Source organism: Diceros bicornis, chromosome 6, assembly GCF_020826845.1.
Source record: "Diceros bicornis minor isolate mBicDic1 chromosome 6, mDicBic1.mat.cur, whole genome shotgun sequence".
Classification (NCBI taxonomy): Eukaryota; Metazoa; Chordata; class Mammalia; order Perissodactyla; family Rhinocerotidae; genus Diceros; species Diceros bicornis.
Window position 1 is genome coordinate 23107815 of NC_080745.1, and position 21640 is coordinate 23129454.

Consider the following 21640-nt stretch of genomic DNA (forward strand, 5'->3'; position numbering starts at 1 on the left):
TGAATGTCAAGATAAGTAGAAGCAGCATAATTAGGGTATGAAGATGTATTGTTGTGATTATCCTGAGAAACCTGGGTTAGGTGGTGCGAGTAGAGATGTGCAGCTCTGAAATGTTTTGTTCGAGCCCACCCTAGATGCCACACCACCATCCTCCTGCTTCAATAAATAAACCCTGCTTTCTAATGACGGCACTTCAATGTCACTCTTTTTCTGGGTGACGTGGGGGAGGGGTGTTAGATGCTGTTAAACATTCATCTCTTGCGTGTACTTTCAGGAGTACTGCAGAACGTACTAGTCAAGGTGGATGGCAAGAACAGCTGCACGATCCTTGTGGATTGTAATGTCTGTTAGCAGGACCTCTGTGTCGTTGCTCTAAGCTGGAGTTATATTGTCTATATTGATCTGGTTGCTAGGGGTGTCGAGCAAGCTGCTATTCCTTTATCTGAGCCAGTCTGTCAGGGTGAGATAGTAAGAAATGATTTCTCTTACTGTCATGTAAGCCATGGTTAGACATCTAACCACATTTATGGCAGTAATTAATTCACTTTGTATGGCAGTAATTAATTCACTTACACAAATTTCTAAGTAGATCAGTCCCTGATTTGACTTGCGTTTCTCTAACAGTTCTAGTGAGGAAAGAAAATATGGAAGCTCTAAAATATTTCCTCTTGCAGTCTGACTGAGCCATGCAGGCATTTAGAAGGCTTATTTCTTATGTCCAGTGATAAATGAGAAAACCTCGGAAAGCAGGCAGTCAAGAGCCTGAACCATGTCTGGGCACAGAGACGGTTCTGAGCCTGCTGCTGTCTCTAGCCCTGGCTAAGTGTCACTCATCAGGCAGGGCCTTCCAGCTGAACCAACGTGCTTTTCCAAACTACATTATTTTGTACATTTGCAGGGAGGGGTTCTTAATAAATTCAGTCAATTCTTGCTCTTAGAGTGATTGATTTTTTTCCTTTGTTTCCTTTTAGGAGCACACAAGTGGCAAATTTGGGGCAAGTTGCTAAAATCAGAAAATAGCAAAATAAAAATAAAATTTTTGTATAACTGTGTATTTCAGATATAAATGCAGAATTAATAATGACACGCTAATAGATATGGTACAGTACACCCTGGGCCTGAAAGAGATGCATCTGATTGTAAAAGAAAACAGGTCTAGCAGAGCTTAGAAACTGAGAGTTGGGATGGATGCTGGAAGCAGTCTGAGGATCAGAGACTGGCAGTATAGTAATGGGCGATGAGGATGTTACTTGGCTTACACAGGTTTATACACAGGTCTCACCAACAATGACCACTAATGATAACCCAGAGAGCAAAATTCAGTAGGGTATCTGACAGGCAGCAAAAAACTGGGATCACCTGCATGGAGCCGGGGTCAGGGGCCACTCCCAGCAGCTACAGGGATTCTGAGTCGGTGCGGCTGGGGCAGCCCCTGGGAATCTGCATTTTAACCCCCAGGTGGTGATGGTGGAGGTGATCTCAGATCTCACATAAGAAACAAAGAGAGCTGGAAGCACACAGGTTTGGGATTTGAATCCAGCCTTGTCATACACAAACTGTGGGATATGGGCAAGTCACTTCTCGGAATCTCAGGTTTTTCATCTGTAAAGGAGGAAATAATAAAATAGGATTGTAAGAGGATTGAACAAGATAATGTACATCAAATGCTCTGCAAATGTTAGCAATTTTATTGTGAGTAAAATATGGATAATAACAACAACCTCAGTTGGATTTGGTAAAGAGTGAATTGGACAATATATATAATGCGCTCAGTGCAGAGCCTGGAATACACAAAGTCCTCTGTACACGTTTCCTTCTCTTTCTCCTTCCCTGCTGCATAGTTATCTTATTTCCTTGCCCTCAGGACAAACTAAAGAGCAAGGGCTGTACCTTGTCATGTGTTCTCTTCAGTGAACTGTGGCCACTGTACAGTGAAGGCATTTGGTACCACTTCAGGTTATGTAAAAATCATTGGGGATGATTTTTGTAAATAAACTTTTTATTTTAGAACAGTTTTAGATTTACGGAAAAATTGGGAAGATAGAACAGAGAGTTCCCATATACCCCATACCCAGGTCCCCTGTTATTAACCTCTTTCATCAGTATGCTACATTTGTCACAATTAATGAACCAATATTGATATATTATTATTAACTGGGGGTCCATATTTTACTCAGATTTCCTTAGTTTTTACCTAGTGTCTTTTTTCTGTTTGAGGATCCCATCCAGGACACCACCTTACATTCAGTTGTCGTGTGTCCTTAGGCTCATCTTGGCTGTGACACTTTCTCAGACTTTCCTTGTTTTTGATGATCGGGACAGTGTGGGGGAGTGTGGGTCAGGGGTTTTGTAGACTGTCCCTCAGTTGGGACTTGTCTGGCGTTTATCTCATGATTAGACTGGAGTTACAGATTTTGGGGAGGAAGACCACAGAGGTAGAGAGCCATTCTCATCACATCATGTTGAGGGTAAATACTATCAACATGACTTACCACTGTTGATGTTGACCTTGATCACCTAGTTAAGGTAGTGTTTATCAGAGGAATGGTTTTGAGTGACATAAAATAATTTCTCAATCCTCAAACCTAGATATAAGAAGGTCACCTTAGTTTTAGTGGATTTTGATTAAAAGTTAAATAATATTTACCTGTTTTCTATTTAAATGTGTATTTACTTGCTCAAAAGAGTATTCTTTAAAGCATGAGCCATTCCAAATTGCCTTCTTTTAATTCTCATATACTAAATTTCTACTATTAAATAGGGGCAGGCCATAGGTCACTACCCTTTCCCATGTCTTTCACTGCCACTGAGGGAAATACTGAAGAAGTGGGAAAACAGGTGAAATAGATGGGAGTAGAGGGGACGGCACCCTGGACATCACTCTGAGGAATACTTGGATATACGTTTTGCTGTCCCCTTGTAGGACAGCTGCATCTGCCCATTTGTCAAGGTTTACAGACTTGTAAGTTAGGAAGTTGGATGTAAAATACATCATTCTGTGGAATTAAATTATAAACTAAGCTTATAGAAACTCATTTGCCTATGTCTTTTCAATTTTTAAAGTAGCTTATCAAATTTGTACCGTATTTAAACTGAAGTGGCATCTTACTAGTCAACCATTAAGAATTATTTGACCCTTTGGTTGTGGCTTATCTCCTATGCTGCTTTCTCTGAAATACACCTTATATACGCCGAGTGTGAGTCATAGAATACTTGCTGGCTGGGCTTTTACTGGGCTTCAGCTCTCTGGAGGGCAGAGGGTGCCCACCCCCAGCTTTCCTCCTTTTGCACCACATACAAAGGGAAACCGAAGTGTGTAGTTAAAAATGTTCAGGATGACTCTAAATAGACAGGTGGATTGCTATCGCTAAAGTGAAAAAGAATTTATCAACAGCCACTGAGAAATGATATTTAAGTAAACTAACCTACAACATCATAAGAAACTTTAAAAACAGCCAACCCTTATTAGAGTGATGAGAGTTCAGTGTAGGTAAACATAATGTTGCAGAGAGGCTGAGCAGAGCGTACGGGTATTTTTCTACACGCCCCTAGGTAAGGAGCCCTTTTCACCCTCCAGAGTTCTTTTAGGAAAAGTCAATAGCTGAGGGGCCAGCCTCATAGCAGTTAAGTGCATGCGCTCCGCTGCTGGCAGCCCGGGTTCGGATCCCGGGCGCGCACTGACGCACCGCTTGTCAGGCCATGCTGTGGTGGCGTCCCATAGGAAGTGGAGGAAGATCGGCCAGATGTTAGCCCAGGGCTAGTCTTCCTCAGCAAAAGAGGAGGATTGGCAGATGTTAGCTCAGGGCCGATCTTCCTCACAAAAAAAAAGTCAACAGCTGAAAGCCGTTACGAATCCTTTCCCACGCACTCTATATTTGCTTCACGTGAGAGACGGCCACAGTGTGTGTTTAAAGAATGATGATTGTGAATGCAATTGAGCAAAGTCAGGTTGAGTCCTTGGGCCTGAGCATCCAGTGCCAAATGCAGTCACCTCGCTGATTGTTGTTGGGAGCCAGCATCTGGTGGCCAAGTGGGCAGACAGCCAGTGGCCTTGCTCTGCCACACTGTTTTCTGTCTGTGAAGCGTGGAGCGATTTTGTAATTCTTATGCCTCAGTTTACTGTTGGCAAGATGAGAATAATAGTCCTTCTTACAGTGTGTGGAGGATTAGCCCTGTGAACATGTTTAAAGTAGGTAGACAGTGCCTGGGGCACTGGGAAAGCTGCATAAACGTGAGCTGTTGTTGCTGTTGCTGTTTTCCATCAGCCGTCAAAAGTAGCTGGTCCTCTGAATGTGGCAGGAAGCCTGGAGCTGGCACGTGAGGCCAGCTGAGATGGGATGGGCAGCGTGGCCCGGCTGTTGACACCCCGGCTCAGTAGCCCCGAGGCCTGGCTGCACTGCAGCCCCGGGGCCCTCTAAGATTCTCTCAGACACCCCATCTTCCTTATAATAACCTCCCCCTTTTTTTTTCTTAACAAGTTCAAAGCCTTTGACCAGCCCACTCTCTTGATCAGAGGATAATTGGAATGGCCTCGTCCCTTAGCCACATGCACCAATACTCTCCACAGGTGGGGTTCTGGAGGTTTTGATAGGTTCTCTCGCCTTACCTTTCACTGCACTGAGACCAGAGCGTGGGCCGTGACGTTATGTGTGTAGGTGGGGCTGATGGGAAACCCAAATGCACACATAGAGCGGCTTTTGTGAAGTAGCCTCCAAGGTGCTCCACGGCTGAAATTGGTGGTGCTCCCCCAGTGTATTTTGAGGTTAAAAAACAGGTGGGAAATAGTTGGATATGTTTTAAGAGATTATGATTAGACTTCACCTAGAGGAGCAAGTGGAATTTTTCTATTGAAAAAAAATCAATCCTTGGGGGTTTTGATGGTTGAGTCATATGTGAAAGAAGGAACTAGAGAGCAGGGAAATTTTATTGGTAGGTGTTCTTAGGAATCAAGGCAAATAATAGTGACTTGCATGCCCTGTATTAGCAATATGCTTAGAATGATTTGGGGACCCACAATGTAGTATGAGAAGTGAGGTGAAGTGTGAGCATGAAGGTGAGGGCAGCCTCTTTGTAAGGGAGCCTTACGTTTTGTCTCATAAATTACAAATGCAAAGAACACCTTCCCATGCCCAATAAATAAAATTTGACTTGGCAGATCCAAGATGATATCTCCAACTTGTTCAAGGCCAAAGACTTTCAACATCTAGAAAATGTATTTTTAACCTTTTAGTAAAAAGGAGGAATCAGGGCACGTGGGAATTAGCTATTTAATTCTATTTCCTAAACGGTGTCAGTTTGAGGAAATGTCTCGTGTGCTTGTGTATTTATATACTACCTAGCTATTTAGACCAACCAATTTATTTAGCTATTGACTTGATAAGAAATGCAGCAAGATTTAACTTAGGCTTTAGTTTCATTTTTTTTTTAAATGCAGGGAAAGTATTCCCATACCCATTAATCTATGACCTAGTTGGATTCAAAAGGAAATTTCATAACAGTGCAAAAATTCCTTCAAGACTGATCCTGGACTCAGGGCCAGACATAGCCAGCCCCCATGGACAGCCTGTGATTTTCCTCCTATAAAATGATGGTCTCAGAATAGGACTGTTTCTATTATAGAAGCAGTGGATTTTAAATTGCCTTTCTAAATATAACATGTTCAAGGCAGTGACTTTAAAAATTCACATCTGAAACCATATCACTTTAATCTTTACTTTTTATACTGAGAGTAGTTCATGAATTGCAAAGAATATTCTCCCTCTAATTCATTTTTGTTGGTTTTTTGAACCTCACGAATTGTGCATTGATTTGTGAGATGTAAATTCTTCATTGGCTTTTGCCCTGGAAAGTTGATGTTATATCTTTTCCTTAATTTTTCTATCCATTCAAGAAGAAGAATAAGAAAATGTTTTGATTTCTTCTCATAACCATATTTTGAGGGCTAAGATGAGATCTGAGGGTCCTCCTCAGAGGAATATATATATACACATATATATATAACTTTTATGTAAATAGCAAGTTTTTTAATTGGATTATTCCACTGTGCTACACTCTCTTTTTTATGCAATCTCTACAGGTATAACTTTGCACATGTATTGTCTTGCTTTCCTAAGACATGAGGAAATTGAAGCCCACAACTTATAATTCTATTTCTTATTAATAGTGGAACTCTATTGGAATAGACCATGGAATAGACCATGTAGAGCAAGTAATGGTGCAAATTAGCTTTGCACTTGAAAGGAACAGTACAAACAAAAGTTTCATTGTTGGGGAAGCATTGAATTAGGTCTAGATTGTATCTGAGGATGGTAATTAAATTTTCAGGTAAATCTTGTTGAGTCTGAGAGGCATAACTTTCTTTTTGGTATTCTCATTCTTATTTGACAGAATAAACTTCAGGTTTATTTTTTTTCTTTTTTTCCCTGGTGTTTTGTGTGTATGAATTATGGTAGGGAGAATGTGTTTTATGATATATGTTGTATGATAATAAATTATTGACTATGAGGCTTTTGTCATTTAATCAAAATAAAAGGTACCATTCAGAAATTGTGTTTGTTTTCTAGGGACACAACCAAATCATAACCTATAGCAGACCTATCTATTTTTGTGTGCTGTGTGGCCTTGTTTTGCTTCTTGATACAGGGGCCAAAGCCAGGCACCCTCCCATTTACATTATCTATGGCCTGAAGCTCTTCTCTCCAGGGTCCCTCCAATTGGCTAGGGACCTCTTAATAGGTAAGTTAATTTTGGGGTTGTGGGGAAGAATATAGAGGAGGGAGGGTATGTCTCACCATTATCTTCTGAATCCCTATTTGGAGAAACCTGTTTACTTGATTATCGGATGAAGAGATGTGCATTTCCCTCTTGGCTTGCACACCTTCAGAAGACTGTCTGGGAGCCAGAGCTGCAAAGCATCCAACAGTGGAATTATTCTAAAGGACTTTGATATCCATGACCAAGAAGTTGCAGCTCTGTAATATCTGAAGACTGGTCGCTATGGTGCCTGGTGCAGGGTGTCACTGGGGCTCCCCAGGGTGGGGGTGGTCTTGCAATCGGGGTGGCACCCACAGCCCCATCTGCATGGCACAGACGCTCAGTGGGCATGGTTCTCAGTCTAGGTGGAGTCCTGGATGTGCTGGTCACCCAGCCTTTCACTGGTATACTTTGCTAGCCTTAAGGTCTAGGCAATGTTTGATGTAAAATTCTCCATTTACGCAAATGACCTGCGTATTGTAATGGTTTAGAGCTCCGGCTCTATAGCCAGATGGCTGGCTGTTTGAATTCCAGCTTTACTTCTTTACTAGTTGTGTGACCTTGAGCAAAATTCAACTGTAATATGGGGACAAAAATAGTACACGCTTCAGAGGTTGTTGCAAGTTCTAAGTGAGTTAGTATGTTTAAACATATAGAACAGTGCCTGGCACCAGGTATTAACTATTATTGTCGTTATTATGCAAAAAGCCTGCCCCAGTATTGGCTGGCAGCTCTGAAGACTTGATTGCCAACATGCTGAGAATTCTTGTGATGACATCCAGAGGTTTACACACATGCTAACTTGTGATTGGCTATGATCACCTTGACCAAATGAATTGTCAAAGGGCAGCTACCAAAGACACCACCCCCTTGATCTGTTGCTTGCCATCTGGAAATCTTATTCAAGAGGAGATTGTCAAAGCCTTAGGTCCCATATCTTCCTTTCTCCAACTCCCACGACAACTCCCTGAATCTCTCCAGTGGGACTGAGGAGGGCCCCCAGATATGGCATACGTTTTCTTTGTGCTCCTTATAGGTGAAAACTGTAGTAGACATTCCACCCTCTGACTTCCCTTCCCAACTGCCGTCTCCCCATTCCTCTTTCTGCTGTATTAGTAGCGAAGTATTCACTCTCCCTACACCCAGCCCACCACAAGCCCACCTTTGTCTGCATCCTCAACACTTTTCTTCCTATTACATCACGTGAGGAGCTTCTCAATACCAAAGGAGTAAGCGCGTGTTTCAGAGAATCTCTGAGTTCAAATAGGAACCAAAATGTTGGAAAAAAATAGGAACTGATCCCATGACTAGACTCCCAGTCGGTGCTATCTTGCCCAATATTTGCTTCTACTCTGCCTGATATTTTTCACTTTACTTTTTCATAGTATTTGAACTTCTGTCAGTGGCGCGCGCGCGCGCGCGCACACACACACAGAAAATAAGAAAGACTTTCAGTCACTTTTACCTTCTCATCAGTTAGCTCACCCGTCTTCCTCATGAGATCAGCTGCAGTGATGAAGTCAGAGTTTGAGTAGACAGAGATGCACAGTCACCACTGCACACACTTGGGAGTACCATCCTTTCCTGTTGTCTTCTTTTTGTGAACAGCAGTGCTAGAGTTCAGAGCTCAAGTTCACAGGGGGACCTGGGGTTTAGAGGTGAACAGGGCATAAAAGGATTTTGGAAGATGTCTAAGAAACATTTGTCTGTGTCAAAATGTTGCCTTTCCTTCTCTGCACCCCACACTCAGTCTTGTGTACCTCATGGCCATCTTTTCCTAGGTTCTTGAGTGCGGGTTAGCTAGAGTTCCACCTCTTACAGATCCTAAGGATTGGCAGCCTGACCTGGAGCCCTAACTACCTTGGCTCCTCCTCATCTCATCCTTGTGGGTTGTGTTCCTGTTCTGCTGCCTCCCCACCTGCCTGACTATGCTAGTTAGTAATGGCTCATTTCCCGTAAGTTTGGTCCCATCTTCTATCCTCTCACAACCCACACTTTTCATAGCAGTTAACCCATGTTGTAGTGATCTCCTTCTTGTGGTCTTTGATTAATGTCTGTCTCCCTCACTAACGTAAGCTGCGTAAAGGCAAAGCAGAGCCCCCACCTGCTGCATTCTCACCACTGAATCCCAGCACCCAGCGTAGTGTTTGTGTTGATTGGATGAACTAATGAACACAAAGTGTGCTTTAAGTGCAAAAGAAGTTAATGTACAGATGAACTTCTGGAATACTTCCCATTCATAAGTCAAGGAAAGCTTATGGTCATTTTGGACTGTTCAACTCAGCCGTTAGAATAAGAAGGGACTTAAGAAGCACCTTTGGCAGATGATATGTAGAGAGAGATTCAGGGGACAAAAAGCATGACATATATTCCATTTTGAAATTGTTTTTCTGTACATGGGTGTCTCCCTCATTCCTGTTTTTCTTTAATTTCTTTATTTTAATCTACTATAAAAAGTCCAACGCTGTTGAATAACCGTAGTTGTCTTTACATAGCAAACTTACCATAGCATCAGAGTGTGAAATATTATTAAGTCTCAAAAAGTAAGACCTTAGTGTACTCGGTAAAACCCTAAGATTTTACTTTTTGCAGTGAACCTGGTTCTAGAATAATGTACTGGCTATGTATATTCTCATTTTATTTTTCTTCAAATCAGTTCCATTGGGAAATGGAGATGGGGCAGGGAATATGGCATTTCTTATCTTTTTCACTGGAATTCCCTTTCCTTCATTAAAGCTTCTCCTTAATACCTATTTTTGTCTGCTTGTCAAAAGTGACAAGTAAAAATGGCGCTAAATAATCCAACAAGCTGACTGAACATGACTTCTGGGGTAAAGAAAAGTAGAAAAATAGAACAATAGCAATCTCTTTGGAATGAATGTATTAAACATACTAATTTGCACCAAGCAGGTCAAGATTGCAGAACAAATTTAGAACAACTGGGAAAGAGAGGAAGGTGGTAGAAGCTTATAGTATTTTTCTGACTTTATGAGGAAAAACAAGGGCAATTCCAAGTCATTTATTCGAAGAAAATGTGGAACCTCCTCACCTTCTGTTGCTCAGCTACCAAGGGATCTAAGTGGTATATAGCTGCAGCCATTGTGAGGTTCAGAGACTAGCAAGGAGAGAAAAAAATTAGGAGAAAACAAAAAGTTATCAGGAAGAAAAAGGACTGTATTAGTTTCCCATGGCTGCCGTAACAAAGTACCACAAATGGGTGGCTTGAAACAACAGAAATTTATTGTCTCATCGTTCTGGAGGCCAGAAGTCTAAAATCTCTGAAGGCACGAGGGAAAGGTCTGGTCCAGGGCTCTCTCGTTGGCTTGTAGATAGCCTTCTTCTCCCTGTGTCTCTCCACATCATCTTCCCTCTGTGTGTGTCTGTCTCTGTGTGCAAGTTTTCCCTTTTTATAAGGACACCGGTCCTATTAGATTAGGGCCCACTCTGATGGCCTCATCATAACTTGATCATTTGTAAAGACCTTATTTCCAGATAAGGTCACATTTATAGGTACTGGGGTTAGGACTTCAACATCTTTTGGAGGGACGCGATTCAACTCATTCATCAAGGAGCATTTAAGGAAAAAGACGAGAGAATTAAGAACCAAGTCCATATGATGTTGTTTACTGTCGTGCCTCTCACGCTATGGAAGTGGTGGGAGTGGTCCTCCTCTGGCTGGTGCCGGGGAATGTGAAATATTTCCTGGAGTTGTGCCTTAGGGGTGATATTTTTATTACCCACTGCTATGTCTGGTTTCTGCTCAGTGCCATCAACCTAGCAAAGGGGGAGGAGGCGGCAGAGGAAGAGGAATAGGAAAGGAGGGAGGGGATCCGGTGTCTACTGCTTTCAAGTGGAGCTGAGTCAGCCTTGTTCTACCTCCCAGGGCAGAAGGGGCTGAATGAGAGCCAGGGTAGGAGATGAGCAGGTGGAAATTGGGCAGATGGGAAAGATGTAGAAGCTCCCTGTCGTATATAATGCAAGGAGAGGAACATCTCAAAGGCAAGAAAAGGACATCAGATGATAGAACAATAGAAGGAGGAGGAATGGAGAGTGACAGGAGCAAGTAACTTGGGTGAAATTTGTACAAGAAGAAAGACAAAGTCAGTGGCAGAGGGTATTTGCTTTATAGGCTAGGGGGTGAATTAAAGAACTAGAAACACTGAGGGTAATATTCGTACGTACTTTCTTTTCCTTTCATGATCCCTCATATATATTCATAATATCACTCTGTGCTTTCATCAGTTCTCTTTCATTGTAAGGAACAATTCTTTATTTTTATTTCCTGGAGTGAGGGGAATGGCCTTAGTCAGTGGTCATTTCCTATGCTCGGTCAGAGACTGGTGACCTCTGGGCTGGAATTTTTATTACTTTCTGTTTGAGTAATTTCATCAAAAACCTATTAGTGAGGCTGGCTTTGTAATTATCTTATGGATGAGAAACCAAGAGGTCTTCAATTCTTAGTACCATATTTCAAAAGAGCCGTAGCAAAGCTGGAGTGTGTCATGAGGAATGGAGCCACCTGGGCCACACTGGGTCTGGAGAAGGAGCAAAGGAATGGGGATGTGTAACCTGGAGGAGAAATGCTTGGGTGCTAGAGGTACACGCGACGGGCTTCAGATGGTTAAAGGGCTGCTGGGCCAAAGAGGGAGGGATATTGTTCTCTGTTGTAGCCGTGACAACTAGTTTCAGCAGATGGTAGATGGATTACAGCTCACTGCAAGAAAGACCTGTAGAATGGTTTGGGTCAGAGCTGTGCAGTGGTAGCATGGGTTGCCCAGTGAAGCAAGAAATTTCCTGACGTGGAAAGAGTTCAGGCAAGATGAGATAGCCGTCAGTTGTGGAAGATTTCTGTGCGTTGGTTGGGTTCTTTATCATATGGCCTCTATGGTCCTTTTCCGATCTGAGAGTTTTATGTTTTATTTTAGTCCTTAGGAGCATAACCCCCTACTTACAATAATACAGCTTCAATCATGTAACCCTTGGAGATAAGTGGAGGTTGTGTAACTAGTGACTGGAATGTACTCACTCCTCTGCACACTCAGCCATCACATTTCTGTGTCTTGTATTGACTCATTTCCTGGCCTCAGTAGTCCAGTAGGACAATTAGTTAATACACAGATATGGCACGTTGGAGACACACAATATATACATTTGCATCAGCTCCATAGATTTTGGTTTTATTTCCATGTTATTTTAGTTCTGCATGCTTTCACCCCAAACCTGCAAATATAGTAACAAATATTATTATTCACATTTAACAAAAGAAATAAGCAAGTTAAAATAATTTTTTTTTATAAATTTTGCTTGAAAAGAAATGGAACTGTACCAGAAGTTTCTGCATTTATGGTAATTATTGGGAAAAGGGGGAGTAGAGAAGAAGTGAGAGAAAATTATAGCCCCTCTCAGTGGTATGCTAACAAGAAATCTTTGTTCACAGGGAAAGTTGCCAACAACCACAGGGACTTTTTTATTTCTTACTTTTGGAAAAAAAGGAAAAAATAATTCCAGCAACTTCAAGTGTAATTTTCCATTTGTTTTACTAATGCAACAGTTGTTCGGCTGCTTTTTCATTCACGTGAACTGAAATCTGACAGATGTGTTCCGTGGGCTCCACTTTGCTCTCATTCCACGTCCCCAGCTTAGATTTTAAAGACTAGAGATTTCCTCCTCTGATAGGTCCTGGAGAAGATCTAGGTCCTGGGCCCTCTGTTGACTGCTGTTCTTCTTCTGTTGTTTCATTAAGTTCCAATTCTGCACGCACAGCCAGAGCATCTTCAATTAGGACTTTCCAGTGTCTCTTACCATTTTATTTTCTGAAAGACATCATTCATAGTGTTCCAATTCTTTTTGCTTCATTAGTTTTGGTTTCATTACCTAATGTGTTTCTTATAGAGCATACCTCTTTATCTGTGTTTTGCTGAACAGTTTCTAATATTTGACTGCATTTAATATTATTTCACACCCATACTTTTCCCTGTAGTTTTTCATTCTCAGTGAGTTTTTTGTCACACACAGCGTCTGAGAAGGTGAATGAATGAAATCTCATTGCACCTTCCCTCTGCCCCTCTCCTGGCCATGAAGAATATAGTGTAGCATACAATCTTCATTGCTGGGTTTTGAGTCCCAAAGTTAAGAGAAGAAGAACTAGTCGGTTTGCTTGAAATTATATGGATTAAAATTTTGATGCTCATAACTGTATGTTCCATAATTAAATATCTGTTTCTTATATCTTTCCTTTCATATCTCTGTGTTCCATTTACAAAAACTGAAAAAAGAAATTATGTCTTCTACAGTTGTGTCTAGCAGATCAGTATTGCCTACTTTGAGAAATGTCTTACAGCTGCTCTAGGTTTTACAATATAGTTAAAATCTTGCCCCAGAACACAACAAAAATCACCATGTGTATCAAAATATGGCTCCAATCCCAAGCAAAGGCCCGTATATCATAGCCATGTTCATTACATAAAGTTTTACTTTCACAAAGAGTTGGAACAGTTCCTTGGTATTGTCATAGAGGAGTTTGTCCCATACTTGCTTTTAGCCACTATTAGAGAATGGGACATACACATACTGTCATTCCTACAATTTCACTATGGACAGTTTGCATTTCAGATTTTTCAGAAATAGCCAAAACCCCTTTCTCTATCATCCCTACTCCCCCTGTTAACTGTGTTTTGTGTATAGTGTCAGGACGTAGTTCCATGTTTAGGCGTATTGGATTTCAAATCAAATTTCCTTAGTTTTATTAAAAAGTTTACCAGTATCGAACTTCATTGACATGCTATCCAATAAACTGAGACAGAAAGGAAAGCAGATATATTATAGCGCTACTAATGGGAGTTTCTGTGTTTCTATGAAACCCAGCTTAAATAGAATTGAGAAGAATGATAGGGAAGTTGCTGTAACTCTATGTTTTATTTCTTCTAACAAGTGATCTCTGTGAAAAGTTGAATTGTAACATCTGGATGTTTTATCCAATTGCATTGTTATGGTTTTGAGAGGTGGTCTTCCTCTCCTCTGGCAGGACCACTTTCATTTCCCAGGTGATCTGCTCCACCTGAGGATCAACCCTTCGGAGGCCACCACCGCAGTGTGTGGAGTTTCTTAGTTAATCACCACTCTCCCTCCCTGCTCTGTGGGAGTCTGCAGTTCTGACTGAACTCCAAATCTCAGTCGGCCTTTAGAATGTGGCAGACTCTCAGCAACTCAAGTGCTTGAGGCAACAGAAGCACAGATCGAGGAGCTCCTTTGGCTCCAATTTTCTCTCCTTCCTCGCCTGCAGGAAGAGTTCCCCCTAACACCTGTCCTGTGGTTTTGCATGTTCCTATAGCTTTCCCAGTCCTTTTTCTGCCACCCTCATCTCCCCCAAGTCCAAGTCTGCTCTTGCCAACTGAAGACCAGTCTACGCTGTCACTCACCGTCCCGGAGGTCTCTGCTCAGTCTGGGCCTGCCCATACTCCTTTCCATGGCAGGCCTCTTCCCCAGGGGTAGCTCCTTGTTACCTCCACAAGCACATTTTCAGCTCAGCCTCCAGTCTCTCCTCTCAGCGGGTAGATGAGAGGAGTCCAGTGTTGCTCCAGGATTCCAGAGTGGGGCGGGCTGGTGGGAAGGGGAGGGAGGCCGGATGGCCGTGGGAACCTTGAGACAGTTCCTGCACACTTACTGTTGATCCTGTCTGTTCCCTTTCAGTATTTTTGTATTGCTTCCCTGCAATTTCCCTCCTCGGGCTCTTCCCGCAGATCAACACTTTTTGCATTTATCTTTTGGAACAAATTGACATGCTGTTTTTTGGAGGTTCTGGTAAGTTGTTTACATTCTATGCTTCCTGTAAAGGAGTCTGAAGTTCAGATAAGGGCTGACGACCCTCGGACATGGCATGAGAGCCCAGAGAGTTAGGTTTTCTGTGTCCTGAGCACGGAAACTACTTCGGTTTGGATCAGTCAGGTTGATGGTGGGCCTGTCTAGATTCATTCAGCCGAACTGAAAGTGGTCTTTACTTGCTTGGTAAAGACACAGGCAAAGAAAAGGGAGGAGTAGAATTCTCTGAGCTCTGGAATAGGTTTGGGGCCCTTCTAACTATTCTTTGGAAAAACAATTTGAGTGTGTGATTGTCTGTGAACGTGAGGAAGTGGATGTAGGTGTGTGCGTGTATGTATCTGAGCGTGTACACGTATGAGTTAGTCTGCCAGTGTGACTGTGAGCCTGTGAATGTGACATGTGAGTGTGTGTTGTGTGTGTGCCTGTACAGACAGTGACCTGTGTCCTCTCATTTGGTATAGCACTTTAGATTCAGACCAAGGTGGGTAAAACCTCACCTAATACTTGGAGACTTTACACAGATTGCTTAACTTGAAAGCTTATTCTTCTCTAAATGGAAATAAACACAGTGATCTCGTGGGGTTGCTGTAAGGATTAAATGAAATCATGTACATAAAGCACATCACACACACACACACACACACACATGAGCACTTGCTTGTCTTTATCTATCTATCTATCCATCTATCTACCTATCATCTATCAATCATCTGCTATTAGTCTCTCTCTCTCCCCTTTCTTCTGTTGAAATCGCTCTCCATGATCTTTATCTTGGCCAGCAGCTTTCCACGGTAAGCAAGGAGGTCTTCCTACCTCCACACGGCACGTTTACACCGTCTTGCTCTTTTGGTTGATCACTTGGAGACTGTGATTGATTGACACCATAGATTTTTGGGATTGATTGATTGATCCCATAGATTTATTCTTTGCCCTTTTGGCAGGCATTTTGTATTTGAACGCTACAACCTTCTCTTCACTTTCTTACAACATTTATTGATTGTGAGACTTGCCCATGTAGAAAGGAACTGTTGGTGTTTGTGTTCCAGCTGTTTCTGGGATGACATCGGCCGTTTACAGCATGGCCCGGAGTGTCACAGCTGCCACCCTGCTCCACGTGTTCTGCTTCAGCGCCGTGAAGGTAGGTGTGAGGACCCAGGGCCTTCACTGTTCTTCTCACATTCATTAAGTCAACTAAAGTTTTAAGTAAACAAATGTTTTCTCCAGTTACAAGAGAAATGGGATCCAAGCACATCAGGAGTAGCAGGGCCTGGCAGTGGTGTTAGGAGACACATTAAGATACCTGATGTGCCCTGGAGCACAAAGCCCACCTGGTCTGACCCCAGATACTCTACAAGTGTCTCTCTGGCATGGTCAATAAATGACACTAGGAGGGGCTTCTGCTTAACATGATGGTCAACAGGACTCGTGTAAACCTTCACTTCCTTCTGGAATACCACTCAGAAGATGGTAAAGGGATAAAATTGCATAAAGCTATATGCGCAGAGAACAGGGCAGGATATGACAGCCACAAAATTTTAGAATCTAGAAAACAGATGGACTATAGTCTATAGACTTATCCAGATGGAGAAAGCTGAAACCTAGGCTGGCAACAAGGGAAGCCTAAGATGATGAGAAAACAAGATAAGCATTAACTTTAGGAAAACAAAATGTTGTATCAGAAAAGAAACGTAACTGTTGTACATGCATGGCTCAGCTGTGAATAGTATTTTGTGTTTATAATGATCTGAATAATAGTTATAGCTATATGGAAGAATGGGGGAGGTGAAGTGTGTATGTATGTGAGCATTGGGGAGGTCTTAATCCTGTCTTGCATACTACAAAGTCAGCAAATAATATCTAAAATTTTTAGAAAATCAAGAAATAAGAAAATAAGCATGTGTTGTCTGGAAACATGGAAGTAAATGGGTGACAAAGAAACAGCTGAAAGGCGTTGCCTTCAGGAAGCAGGAATTGGGGCAAGGAGATGGTGTGGGCAGGGGACCACTGCTATTCATTCTCAGTGTTGTAGAACTACAGAGAGTCCATCAAGTCTGAAAGCAATAACATATATAATGTTGCCAGAGGCATCTTCAATCAGTAAAAAAGTTAATTAATTCATATTATACAGATTTGTTAACTTTATGGACACCCTGCATTTAGTGCTTTAAACCAAAGGTACCTCTTTGATAAAATAAAAATTAAATGTAAAAGAGTAAATAAAAATAGTGTATGTTCCAAGGGGTTTTTAATATATATGCTATTTCATACTAACTTTTTAAAAAGATTAACTTAAAATCTTTCATTAAATTCATCAGTTCAGTGACAGAAAAATAATTGTTTATTCCCCTTTGTGAAAGAGAAGGAATTCAACGTTATCATCTCCCAGTGCCTCACAGTTGAATTTATTTGTGGTACTCATTGGCATAATTCCCTCCCTCTCTCCTTCCATCCATTTCATAGGGATATTTTCTTTCAGATAAAAAAAGGGGGGAGGGAAAAGGGGCAGAAGTTTCCTTTTTCTAATACACACAGGTAATTCATGTCTTGTGGTGGCTCTGTCTGGCACCATGCTTCTACTATCACGTAGAACAACAATTATATAATTAATCAGTGTTTCTAGTGTTCTTTCTTTCAAAGTGCATTCCTTTATTCTGTCGCAGGACCCCAGGTGTTTCATTCAGGAAGAGTACTTGGATAGGTACTGTCTGAGTGCTTGCACTTCCGAGGGCCTCTTTCTACTGCTTTTTGATGAAACAGCTGTGTATAAAATTTGGGGGTCACAAGCTTTTACTTGCAGGATCCTTTGTATATTGGCCTGTTGTGTTCCAGTGTTTGTTTATATATTTATTTTTCATTTATTTTTCTAAAAGTCTGGTTTATCGAGATGTAGTTTATATACTGCAAAATTCACCTTTTTAATATATACAGTTTGGTAAGTGTATATTGTCATGTAACTAAGACACAGTCAAGTTCTAAAATGTTTCCACCAACTCAAAGATTCCCTCACATCCCTGTAGTCAGTCTCTTCTCCCGACCCCATCCTTTCGGCACCACTGGTCTGATTTCTATGTTTATAACTTAAAAAAGTCAACTTTATACAATAAAATTCGCTAGACTTGAATGTACAATTAGATGAGTTTTGGTAAATGTGTATAGTCAAGTAATCACCAACACAATCATGATATAGAACAATTCCACCACTCCCAAGATTTTTCTTCATGCTTCTTTACAGTCATTCCTCTCCCGTGCCCAGGTACCTGCAGCCACTGATCTGCTTTTTTATCGTTATAGTTTTGCCTTTTCTAGAATTTCGTATAAATGGAATTATACAATATGTAGCTTTTTGAGTCTGACTTTTTGCACTTAGTCTAATGCTCTTAAGACCCAACCATGTTGTTGCATGTATCAGTAGTTTGTTTCTTTTTTATTCTGAGTAGTATTTCTGTGGTTATTTCCAGTTTTTGAACATTATGAATAAAACTTTTATAAACATTTGTGTACAGGTGTTAGTGTAAAGATATGTTTTTATTTATCTTGAGTAAATACCTAGGAGTAGGATTGCTGGATCAAATGGTAAGTCTATATTTAGCTTTATAGGAAACTGACAAACTGCTGTCCAAAGTGTCTGTACCACTTTCTATCCCTCCTGTAACCTTTGAGATTTCCAAGTGTTCCAAGTTCTTTCTAGCACTTAATATTGACAATTTTAAAAAATAGTAGCAATTCTAGTATGTACTAGTATCTAATTGGGGTTTTAATTTGCATTTCTCTAATAACAAATGTTGTTAGGTTTTCATGTGCTTGCTTGCCATTTGTACATATTCATTGGTGAAAAATCTGTTAAAATCTTTTGCCCATTTTAAGATTGCATTTTATGTTGTTATTATTGAGATATGAGAGGTTTTTTTAAAAAATATTTTGAATACAAATCCTTTATCAAATATATATATTGCACAAATATTTTTCCAGTCTATAACTTGTCTTTCCATTTATTTATTTTATTTTTTATTTATTTATTTTTTGTGTGAGGAAGATCAGCCCTGAGCTAACATCCGTGCTAATCCTCCTCTTTTTGCTGAAGACCAGCTCTGAGCTAACATCTATTGCCAATCCTCCTCCTTTTTTTTTTTTCCTCCAAAGCCCCAGTAGATAGTTGTATGTCATAGTTGCACATCCTTCTAGTTGCTGTATGTGGGACGTGGCCTCAGCATGGCCGGAGAAGCGGTGCGTTGGTGTGCGCCCGGGATCCGAACCCGGGCTGCCAGTAGCAGAGCGCATGCACTTAACCGCTAAGCCACGGAGCCGCCCCGTCTTTCCATTTATTAACAGTATTTTTCAAAGAGCAGAAATTTTTAATTATAATGAAGTCCAATTTGTCAATTTATTTTATGATTTGTGTTTCTTATGTCCTATCTAAAAATTATTTACCACATACAAGGTCACAAATATTTTTTTCCTAGAACCTTTATAGTTATAGCTCTTATGTTTAGATCTGTGATCCATTTTGTGTTGATTTTTGAGTATGATGTGAGATAAAGGTTGAGATTCACCAACATAATTGTTGAAAAGAGCAGCCTTTCCCCATTGAATTACCTTGGAACCTTTGTCAAAAAACAATTACTGTCTTTTGGTTTCTGGTCCAAAATGTAAAGAGTTTGGAAGTCATTGCTCCATCCTAACAATAATAAATAGTCGAGCAAACTGAAAAATCAACAACTCTTCTTAGATCCATCAGAGAAGTGAGGAAGCAGGGCAATTGCTGCCTCCAAAATTGGAGAGACAGACAGGTAGATACAGAGAGTCATGCAGAAACCTCCATGGGAACCACTGCCGAGGTAGGGAGACCTAAACTGTAATTGATGACTTACCAGAGGCTCAGTGTGGACAAGCTTGAGAGTTAGCAACTCCATGGGGTCCCCATCATTAGGGAGGCTCCACACTTTTGTGAGTTTTACCCCCAGGAGCTCGACCAGGTTTTCACAGTGAGTATCAGAGAAAAATCCCCTCGTGCTTTCAGCAGGTGGAGTGGAAGAGTAGTCGTTTTGAAATATATGAGAGCATTCTATTCTTCTTAACAAGGCCTGCCCTCAAGATTTTACCAGATCCTAAACTATTGGGATTTTTCAGAGCCTAACTGACCTAGAGGAAGGGAAATGCCAAACTCCAGTTGTGTCTAACCTTCCATGCGGGGGAAGAGAAATACCCAATTCTAGCTCAGCCCATTGTAGCCATTCTGTCCCACCTGAGATGAGGGAGGACTCAGAGCATTTATGAAATTCATAGTCCAGAGGCACAAGCTCATTAAAAGACTGAGAACTAATCACTAGGACTATAGAATACTTCTCTCCCCACACCTTAGCACCACATTACTAAGAGCCTGTTTACCACAGTTCCTTTTACCCAGTACATCATGTCTGGCTATCAAGAAAAAAGTTGCAAAGCATACTAAAAGGCAAAAGACACAGTTTGAAGAGACAGAGCAAACCAGGCCTAGATATGGCAGGGATGTTGGAATTATCAGACTAGGAATTTAAAACGACTGTAGTTAATATGCTAAGGACTCTAATGGATAAAGTGGGCAGCATGCAAGAACAAATGGACAATGTAAGCAGAGAGACGGAAATTCTAAGAAAGAACCAAAATGAAATGGTGGAGATCAAAAACACAATGATTAAGAATGCTGTTGACAGGCTTATTAGGAGATTGGACACAGCTAAGGAAAGGGTCTCTACACTTAAGGTTATGTCAATAGAAACTTCCAAAATGGAAAAGCAAAGAGAAAAAAGACTAGGAAAAAAAAAAGATTATCCAAGAACTGTGGGACAACCGCAAAAGGTGTAACACATATGTAATGGGAATATCAGGAGAAGAAAGAAAGAATGGAACAGAAAAAATATTTGAAGCAATAACAACTGAGAATTTCTCCAAATTAATATCAGGCACCAAACCACAGATCCAGAAAGCTCAGAGAACACCAAGCTGGATGAATGTGAAAAAACTATACCTGTGGATATCATATTCAAATTGCTAAAAATCAAAGAAAAAGAAAAAACTTTGAAAGAAACCAGAGGGAAAAAACACTTTACCTATAGAGGAGCAAAGATAAAAATTACATCTGACTTCTCCTCAGGAACTGCTGTGGATTGAATTGTCTCTCCCCAAAATTCATATGTTGAAATCCTGTCCCCTCAATGTGATGATAATTTGGAGATGGGGCCTTTGAGAGATAATTAGTTTTAGATGAGGTCATGAGAGTGGGGCCCTCATGATGGAATTAATGCCCTTATAAGAAGAGGAAGAGACACCAGAGCCGTTGATCTCTCTGCCGTGTGAAGACACAGAGAGGAGGTAGCCATCTGCAAGTCAGGAAGAGAGCCCTTCCCAGCACCTGACCGTTCTGGCGGCCTAATCTCTGACTTCCAGCCTCCACAACTGTGAGAAATAAAATTCTGTTGTTTAAGCCACCCAGTCTATTGTATTTTGTTATGGCAGCCTGAGCTGACTAAGACAGAAACTATGCAAGCAAGATGAGAGTGGAATAAAATAAAGTGTTGAGAGGAAAAAAAAAAATAAGCCCACCAACCTAGAATTTTGCACCCTGCAAAATCATCCTTCAAAAGTGAAAAATAAAAAAAGACTTCCTCAGACAAATAAAAATTAAAAAGATTTGTTGCTAGTAGACATGCCTTGCAAGAAATCCTAAAGAAGTTCTTCAGAAAGAAGGAAAATGATATAGGTCAGACACTCAGAACTGCATAAAGGGAAGAGCATCAGAGAAGGAGTAAGTGAAGATTAAGTAAAAACTTTTATTTTTTTCTATTTTTGATTGATCTAACAGATAACAGTTTATTCAAAATAATAATAGCAACCACGTATTTGATTACATGTGCTGATATATATACACACACACACACATGTGTGTGTGTATATATATGTATATAAAATGACAGCAATGATACTAAGGATCAGCGGGAGGAATTAGGAATATTTAGTTACTACAAGGTACTTGCATTATCTATGAAGTGGTATAGTGTTATTTGAAAGTGGACTTGGATTAATTGGAAATGTA

At 40.9% G+C, this 21640-nt stretch overlaps 1 protein-coding gene across 1 annotated transcript in view; it reads left to right on the plus strand.

The window, feature by feature from the left end:
• The window catches only part of PCNX2 (pecanex 2), a 295490-nt gene that overhangs the window by 78261 nt on the left and 195589 nt on the right, over window positions 1–21640 (plus strand). The window contains exons 13-15 of the mRNA XM_058543013.1: window positions 6564–6735; window positions 14443–14553; window positions 15618–15709. Coding sequence (XP_058398996.1) covers window positions 6564–6735; window positions 14443–14553; window positions 15618–15709 — 375 coding nt within the window. The remainder of the gene's footprint in view (window positions 1–6563; window positions 6736–14442; window positions 14554–15617; window positions 15710–21640) is intronic.